The sequence below is a fragment of the Corvus brachyrhynchos genome, unplaced genomic scaffold (genome assembly GCF_000691975.1).
Source record: "Corvus brachyrhynchos isolate BGI_N302 unplaced genomic scaffold, ASM69197v1 scaffold164, whole genome shotgun sequence".
Lineage (NCBI taxonomy): Eukaryota > Metazoa > Chordata > Aves > Passeriformes > Corvidae > Corvus > Corvus brachyrhynchos.
In genome coordinates this window covers 649,971-658,565 of record NW_008237426.1, presented here as the reverse complement: position 1 = coordinate 658,565, position 8,595 = coordinate 649,971, and the positions used below count along the sequence as shown (strand labels likewise).

General features: G+C 58.4%; 1 protein-coding gene across 1 annotated transcript; it reads left to right on the top strand.

The window, feature by feature from the left end:
• Position 1: 1 nt before the first annotated feature.
• Positions 2–5,583, top strand: PATL2 (PAT1 homolog 2; the record flags this gene model as incomplete). The annotated part of the gene is made up of 19 exons (XM_017731085.1): positions 2–16; positions 485–578; positions 704–1,005; positions 1,126–1,194; positions 1,304–1,369; positions 1,729–1,896; positions 2,011–2,100; positions 2,286–2,440; positions 2,558–2,635; positions 2,716–2,854; positions 2,969–3,083; positions 3,164–3,264; positions 3,572–3,616; positions 3,774–3,922; positions 4,168–4,327; positions 4,589–4,729; positions 4,808–4,905; positions 4,980–5,132; positions 5,336–5,583. Coding segments are annotated over 19 exons (2,178 nt in total), but the record flags the coding sequence as incomplete, so codon positions are not given.
• Between the last annotated feature and the right edge of the window lie 3,012 nt (positions 5,584–8,595).

Sequence of the window (8,595 nt, the reverse complement as noted above, 5' to 3'; positions counted from 1 at the left end):
GGGCGGCGAGCGCATAGTGAGTGCCTGCCCTGCTCCGCTACACCCTGCCCGCTGCCGCCTCCTGGCGTCCCGCTCGCTCCGCGGTGCTCGTTCTCCGGAGCTGGCGCTCCCCGGAACGGTCGGTCCCGGAGCAGACGCTGCCCTGGAGGTGCTGGTGGGATACTCTTCCCTGCCTTGTGCTCGCGTGCCGCTCATGCCCTCGTAGCGGGTGTTCACTCCGAAGCCTCATGGTGTCTCAGCCCAGCCGCGCTGGTGCCGTTCCGTGCCGGCATTCGCTGGTGCCGGCAGCTTCCGCGGGTTGAGCCTGCGGGTCCTGCCCTCGCTAGCAGTGCCGCTGGCTCCCAATTTTACCTTTTCCATCTGTGAGCCCTGTGGGCTGCCTGGCACCACCAGTAGAGTGCGGAAGAGGTTGGATGCCCCCCACTTTGGGAGCATGTTAGGGTTACCTCTCCCTTAGCGAGGACTCTGCTGCTTCCAAATCCAGATTCTTGAGGACTTCCTGCTGGTGGAAGATGCGATTCTGCTGGAAGATGAGGATGAGGAGCTCGACCTATACAACGAGATGACTTTTGGGTTAGGTAAGACCTCAGGGGAGCCCCGGTGTTGGAGAGACCTGCCAGCAACCAGTGGGGGGAGCAGACACCCTGGTGGGCACTGCCCAAGCATTCACTCACCCTGCTGTACTCTCCTTCCCCCCTCCAAGACCGAGACTCTACAGAGGAGGATGTCCCAAAACTCCTGGTGCCACCGGAGATAAGCCCTGAGGTGGCCAAAGCATTGGCAGAGGCGACTGGAAGAACAGCTGAGCAACTAGAGGAGCTGGGAGAGCCCCAGGAGGAAGGTGGGATAGAGCCAGAGGTGGAGCAGGTTAACTCTCAGTTGGAGGAAGAGGTAGAGGAGCTGGGGACTGAGGAACAGGAGGAAGAGCAGGAGTGCTTTGAGGAGCCCAACGAGCTGGGAGACCCAGCAGTGATGAGAGCTGTGCGGAGCAAACCCACGCTGGAGGTGATGTGTGAGCAGAGAGGGGGGTCCTGCTGCTCCCCCTCCATCCCCACACCTGTGGCTCCTGCCCCACAGAGGGCACTGGGGGAGGGAGGTAGATCTTTAACTCCCCTTTCCTTGCAGAGCCAGGACTCGGCAGTGCTGGACAGTAGGATTGGTACTTGCTGGGGAGAGTTTAGCAAGGAGGACACGGTAAAAATGTCCCCTCCCATTTGGTGATAAGGCTGAGTGGCCCCTGTGGTGTCCCCTGCCCTCTCCCCCTGTTCACTTGCCTCATGCCAACCATCTCCCTGTTTTCCAGCTGGCGATGGATCCCACGGCATGGGGCTCCTGCCCTGGCAGTATCCCACGTCACTTCATGCTGGAGGTGGGTACCCCCAGCCAGGCCTTCAGGGAGCGGCCAAGGGATTCCCACTACTCTAGGACAAGGGTCACACAGGAATTTGGGACAACTGGGGCATCTCCAAATGGCTCTGAAGGTGCACAGATGTGTCATGGGTGCCCACCCAAAGCAGAGCCTGGGTTTGAAGGCAAAGTTGTTGAGTTTGGGGTGACTGGGTGTTGCCATGCGTCCCAGCTGCTCCACACTACCAGAGTGGGAGCTCAGCTGGTGCATGGTCCTGGTTGAGCAATGACCAAAGGTTTTGGTGAGCTGCCTGTTACTGAGGGAACTAAACTGTTCCCAGCTGTGCCCCGTTCCCACCTGCTGCTGCCTCCTCCCCGTAGGATAAAGCCGTCCTCCAGGTCATGGAGAGACCCCCACCATCCACCAATATGGCCCTTGACTTCCTTGGCTCTCCTGTGCAGAGGGGCTATGGGGGCTCTCCCCGGCTTAAGCACCCTGACTTAAGACTGATGTCCCCCAAGCCTTTCCCCCGGTGCTTTCTCCAGCAGGTAACAGGTTGGGGGGGGGCTCTTGCATCCCTTCTTTCTCTGCCTCCCCTCCCTGGAGGTGCAGCCTCGAGGACAGGCTTGTCCCAGTGACACCTCCTGTCTCCTGTTCTGTAGCAGGCACCCCTGATGTCTCCTCGCTCCCCATGCTCTCCTCGGCCCTTCCTGCCAGCTTGCAGACCCCCTCCACTCTTCACTCCCAACCAGGTAATGTGGTGGGCTTTGAGCCACTGAGGTGGCCCTGGAGTGGCAGGGGATAGGGAGAGTGGCAGTATCTGGGGGTAGCACTTTGCCTGAGGGATGGAAGCCAGAGGCCAGCACAGAGCTGGCTGACCCCTCTGGGATGCTCAGATGGGAAGGCTCAGACCCTTGATCTCCTCTCTTGCTCTCAGACTGCAGGGTATGCACCTCCGACCCCTTTCCAGCCCGGGTCCCCCACCGTGGGCAGCCCACCGCGGCCCCTGGGCATGCACTTTGGGTCCGTGTCTTCCTCTTTGGACCCTGCTCTCTTCTTCAGCCCCTCAGCCATGGGCCAGCTGAACCTCAGGTAGCAGGAGTGGGGTGTTGGGGTGGGACTGGAGGGGCCCTACAAAGCAGCTGGGGGCCACCTCATTCTGGGGGTGTTCCAAAACCCCCCTTGACCCCTGTTTGGTGTCCCCTGCAGCCCACCCAGCCACATGACCCAGCTGCACCCCCAGCACCAGCGCATCCTAATGCAGCAGCAGGGCAGGCAGGCACAGAGGTATGGGGGTCTGTGGGGTGCTGTGGGATGCAGGGGGGCTCTGGGTGGTCCCAGTGGGCTGAGGTCTTCTCCTGTGCCAGTGTCTCCCCCAAGAAGCTGTGGTCTCGTAAAGTGGACCCTTATGCTGGGCTGATGACTTCCAAGGAGAAGGACTGGGTCATCAAGGTGGAGATGATGCAGCTACAGAGTGAGAACATGGATGATGACTATTACTACCAGGTGGGCTCCTGCTGGCAGCACCTGCAGCTTGTTCTCCTCAGGGTGGGGCTTTGGGAGCCAGAGAAACTCTCCAGGACTGGTGGAGGGAACTCCTGGCTTTGCCTGTTGTTACAGACCTACTACCACCGGTTGGAGCGCAAACAGGCGGAGGAGGAGCTGCTAGGCAGGCGCAACAAGCCCCCCAAGCTGGTCACGCCGTTCATCCAAAAAGTGGAGACCTATGACTCTGGTGAGGGGCTGGGGCAGGTGGTGAGGGGCTGGGCAAGGAGTTCTGGCACGTGGTGTCACCATGTTCCCCCTCTCCTGCAGTGGTGCGCATCGCTGGCTCGCTGGGCCAGGTCACGGTGTCTACCTGCTACAGCCCTCGCCGGGCCATCGATGCTGTGCACCATGCCCTCATGGAGGAGGAGGTAGGTGAAGAGAAGCTGGGCTGGTTGGGGCCCTGAGTTGCCAGGAGTGCTGCTTTAGGAGCTGCCCTAAGCAGTGGGATGGGGCACACAGTTGGAGGAGGTGCCACCTCAGCAGCAGCAGCTTGTGCCCAGCCAAGGGATGGGATCGGGCTCTGGCTAGTTGTAGCTGGCTGTGATTTCCCCATGGGACTGCTCTGTGTCCTGAAGCCACCTCCGATCCCCAGGTAGCAGCTGGCCCAGCACTGGGCTGGTGGCAGTGTCTGGGGATGGCTGTAACCCTTGTGCCTTCCCTTCTCCCCTCCCAAAGGCTGCAGGGACCTACCGGCTGCGGGCGCTGCACAGGATCGAGAAGGTGAGTGGGTGGTGATTTGGGGCTGGGCAGGATGGCCCAGGTGTTCTGTTTTCATCCAGGGATTTCTCTAAGGGGACATCTACCTAGGCAGGGTCCTGGATAGCCAGTGGGTAGAAGATGCTCCAAGCTTCCTCCTTACCCTGTACTGTTTCTCCAGCTCTTCCTGCAGCTGATGGAAGTGGAGGAGGTGCAACAGAAAATGTCCCTGGCCCTGGGGGAGCAACAGCCCCCCAGGCAGGAGCAGAAGAGCCAAAAAGTGGACAGTATCTACCAAGTTTTGAAAATCAGGGCTTGCAGCAGTGAAGAGTGAGTCTGTGCCGTGGGGAGAGGGGAGCAGGCAGCATGTTCTGGTCCTCGTGGATCTGAGATGCTCATTGATTAGCAGGTCTGGGTCATGGGAGGGTTGGGTCCTTCCCTCCATGTGTCACTGCAGCCTATGCTGACCCTGCCTGTGAACCTTGTCCTCCAGTGGAGCTGATGCTGGTCCTTTTGGATGGACAGAGATGCTCCAGGTCCCTTGGGATCTGTGCCAATGGAGCCTTTGTTCTCAGGGAGGCAGAAGATGAATTCCTGCAACTGCTGTGTGTGCGCAAGGGCAAGAAGCTTGTGGCCCGGCTGCTGCCCCACCTGACCCAAGAGCAAAGGGAGAAGATCCTGCTGACCATCACCCACCACCTGCCCTTCCTCATGAAGAAGGACATGCTGGATGAGGCAAGTACCTCCAGCCAGGGCAGGGATGGCCCAGGCTGTCTCCCTCCTCCTCTGTTCTTGCTGGGCCAGGGGGCACCCTGGGCAATGAGGGGGATCCTGTCTAGTGGGGTTAGCGTGAGACAGGAGCCTCTTCCTATCCTTGGGGAGGAGAAGGTCGCCAGCAGTCCTGGTGGCACTGACCCTCCCCACCAAGTGCTGGGAGCTGTACCTGTGACAGGTCACAGCATCTCAGATTCCTGCTCTCCCCTCTGCCCTGCCCAGTCTCTCTCCCTGCTCTACAGCCCGTTGAATGAGGTGGTGGGTGGGATGACCTTCAGCAAACTCATCGAGCTCCTGCAGGAGCTGACCCGGCCTCTACCTGAGTTTTCAGAGCTTCCCCTCACCATGGCCTTGAAGAACCAGGTATGTGGCCCTGAGCCTCACTGTGTCCCTGGGGGTGCCACTGCTGCTGGCTGTGACACTCCTGGTGCTTTCCTGCAGTTTGGCATCTCCTTGCTCTACTCCCTGCTGAGCCATGGAGAGAGGCTGCTGTCCTTACGTGCACCACTGAAGCCATGCAGAGGGGACTTCGAGGCATGGTGAGGGACTGTGTGAGCCTGGGGGGTTTGTCACCGCTCCATGGGGTGCTCACCCCCTGTGCTGGTGCCCTCAGGATGGACACGGTGTACCTGGTGTCTCGGGAGCTGTCGCGGCTGCCTACGGCCTCGCTGGCAGAGCCTCTCTTCTTGCCCAGCAACCTTGTCTTGCTCTTCTGTCGCTACCTGGACAAGCAGACTGTCCACCACCTGGCAGCCAAGATGGGGGAGTAAGTACTGCCTGGAATGGCTCCCTGCCTCTCCTGGGGATCCCTCGGGCGAGGAGCAGACAGCACTGGGGGCTCACTGCTTCCATCCCGCCTTGGAATTATCTCCAGACCTCTACTGGGCTGAGCTGCTCCTGGTGCCTTTGCTCCCAGTTCTTTGGGACAGGTCAGCAACTTGATGCTCCAACCTCATCCTTTCCCTCCAGGTGCTCCCCACTGCCCACAGAGGCTGACGTGTTATGCTGAGCCCTGGGAGCTGGGGATGGGGTCCGGAGCTGGCGGTGCCGGGAACGGGCAGGGCCCGATGCCGTGGCTTTGGAAGTGAACGCTTACCCTGGTGCGGGGCACTCTGGGTGACACGGGCAGCGGCGGGGCTGGTGCCGCCCTGTCCCGGTGCCCGGGAGCACAGGGGTGGGTGGGTGTAACTTATTTTGGCCTCGCCCCTGGCAGTGGTGGGTGCTGGGTCACGGCAGGGGCGAGGCAGGGCACAGGGGCGCTGGGAGCACCTGGGTGGGGTGGGGGATTTTGTCTACAGCACATTCTGTACAGCATTTGAAGTAAAATAAAAAGCTGATTAATGAGCTACTCTCGCTCCTGGCGGTAGCTTATGGTTGGATGCACAGTGGTCACACAAGCATGGAGACCCCTGGCCTGGGATGGGGATCTGGTAAAGAGCAAGGAGAAGAAGGGGAGGGATGCTCAGAGCATCGAGGAGGAGAGAAAGGAGTGCTTGGAAAGGGGATCAGAGCTCCCACACGCCTGAGCAGCCAGGGAGGGGAATGGGCTGGAAAAGAAGGGGTGTGGTGGGGAAGATAAGTCAGAGCTTGTCCTGATAGGGCAGTAAAGATTTGTACAGGCATCTGGCAGCACATGGGAAGGATATGGTGGCAGGGTGGGGTGGGGGGGTCTTAAACATATGTGGGAGGGTAATAAAGCACCTCCTGTCTCTGATGAGCTCCCAAAGGCTATTCAGTCTGAAGTTGTCTAGCTATGCTCACAATGAAGTACCTTGAGCCATCTTTCTGAGCAATTCTGACTACCCCAAACTGATCTTCACTTTTGTATCTGAGGCTGAGTGGGTGCAATGTCTGCTCCCACTGTGGGAATCTTTGTAGCTCCTGCCCGGTTTTGTGGTGGGATTTCCCCTACTCCTGTGGGACAGCTGGGACCGGGCCACCTCCACCCAGCCAGAGGTCTAAACCTGACACCCAAAGCCTGGTGTTCATTCAAAAGGGGTTTGCAGCAGAAAGGTGTCTCATCCTCAGACTGCCCAAGCTCCAAGCCTGAGTGGATGAAATTCCTTTAAAAGGGCATCCTTCAGGGGCCAAAGGGAGAATTTACAGAGAGTAAGGCTGTGATGAGGGGTGGGGTGGGATTTATCTCCACTGCCTGTCAAGGCAGCTCAGTTTTCTCTGCTTCAGAGTGCAAAGTCCAGCTGGCAGGACCTCCTGCTCCTTCTGGCAGCTGTATCTCCTCCTGCTGCCTCTCCTGCTCATCTTAAAGGATGTGTGTGCTCCTCATGCTTTATCCTGAGGGAGTTTTCTGGGATAGTTGTGTTCATTGCTAGCCATCCTCTTCAAAAGAGTGACACTGGCAGCCTCTCCGTGGGGTGAACCCCTAGTTCCAAACCCACTGAGGTGATCTGGGAGGATTCCAGCGTGGGCTCTCACCTGCCAGTGAAAGAACAAACCTTGCTGTTACAAACCCCAGGGAGAATTTCAGGCAGGAGGGAAGTAGCAGCTGCTCATTGATAGCAGGAATTGGGGAGGATACCGGCAAGTCCTTCAGATAAGGATAAGCCATGTTCTGTTTTCTGTTTGCTCCTTGCCTGGGAGCCAGAGTGGCTGAAGGATGAAAGCGTGACCTGGCTGCAGCCATGTACTAGACCAAGTTCTCTAGCGTGGAAGGTGGAGATCTCTGCTGGATTTTGTGGCTTCATTACAGGAGACAGCTGAGGGAAAAGAAGGAAAACCCATCTCTTTGTTACTCTCCCACAGCCAAGGGGCCCGCAGCACCTGGTGCTTCCCAGCTGGAGACACAGACCCTCTCCACGGCCAGCAGCCAGGAATGAATCCAGCTGAGTGGTGTCTTGCAGGTCAGGGACCCCCCCCAGATCATTCACCTGCAGCTGGATGTTCTCCCTTGATCCAGAGCTGATGGAAGTCCAGGGTGTCTCACCTGGCTCTCTACCTGTCCTGCTGCCCAGCCCAGCTCCTCCTGGTGCGCCCCTGAGAGGGTCATTGGCCCCACAGGATGGTGGTGACCCATGACCGTGGGTGGGGCGTCACTGTCATGGGGTGTGGGATGTTTTGGGGTGGATGGAGCTCATCCAGGGAATGTCTTGGGTGTTGTATGGGGTTCATCCTGGAACACCCTCAAGGTGTGTCTCATCCTGGGATATCTTGGAGGGTATAGAGCTTATCCTGGGATGTCTTGGGGGGTGTGTATGGGGCTCATCCTGGGATGTTTTGTGGTAGTATGGAGGAAATCTTGGGGTGTCTCAAGGGTATAGGGCTTATCCTGAGATGGTTAGGGGCATTATAGGGCTCATCCTGGGGCCTTTTCAGGTTATGAGGCTCCTTCTGGGGTGTCTTGGGGTTATAGGGCTCATCATGGGAGGTCTTGGTGGGTGTATGGGGTTCATCCTGGGGCATCTCTAGGGTATGAGGCTTATTCTGGGATGTTTTAGGTGGTATAGGATTTATCCTGAGAAGTCTTGAGGGGTATGGCAGTCATCTTGGGGTGTATTGGAGATTGTACAGGGTTAATCCTGAGATATCTTCAAGGTATGTGACTTACCCTGCGATGTCTTGGGGGGAGTATGAGGCTCATCCTGAGATTTTCTGGGGGTTATAGGGCTCATCCTGGGATGTCTTGGAGGTTGTGTGGGATTTATCCTGGGGCATCTTCAGGGTATAGGGCTCATCCTGGGATGTTCTGGGGGTTTATAGGGCTTATCCTGGTCCACCTCCAGGGTATGAGGCATATCCTGGGATGGTTTGGGTGATATAGGACTTATCCTGAGATGTTTTGAGGGGTGTGGGTCTCATCCTGGGATGTCTTGGTGAATGTGTGGGGTTCATCCTGTGACATCGTCAGGGTCTGGGACTTATCCTGGAACATCTTAGTGGGGGGGATGTGGCTCATCCTGGGATGTCTGGAGTGGTATAGGGCTCATTCTGCGGTGCCTTGGAGGTTGTATGGGATTCATTCCGGGACATCTACAGGTTATGTAGCTCATCCTGGGATGTTTTACTGGGGGAAGGGACCACTCCGCGGGATATCGAGAGGACACGGGCTCAGCCCCCGGGCTGCGAGGGACCGCGGCCACCTCAGTCGGGCGCTGAGGGGACACGGCGCCCTGGGCTCACCCACTTCTCCCGGGGGGAGGGGACACGCTCCCCTCTCCGCCGGCACAATGGTACGGCCGGTACACCCCGTTTCCGTGGTGACAGCGCGACGCCTG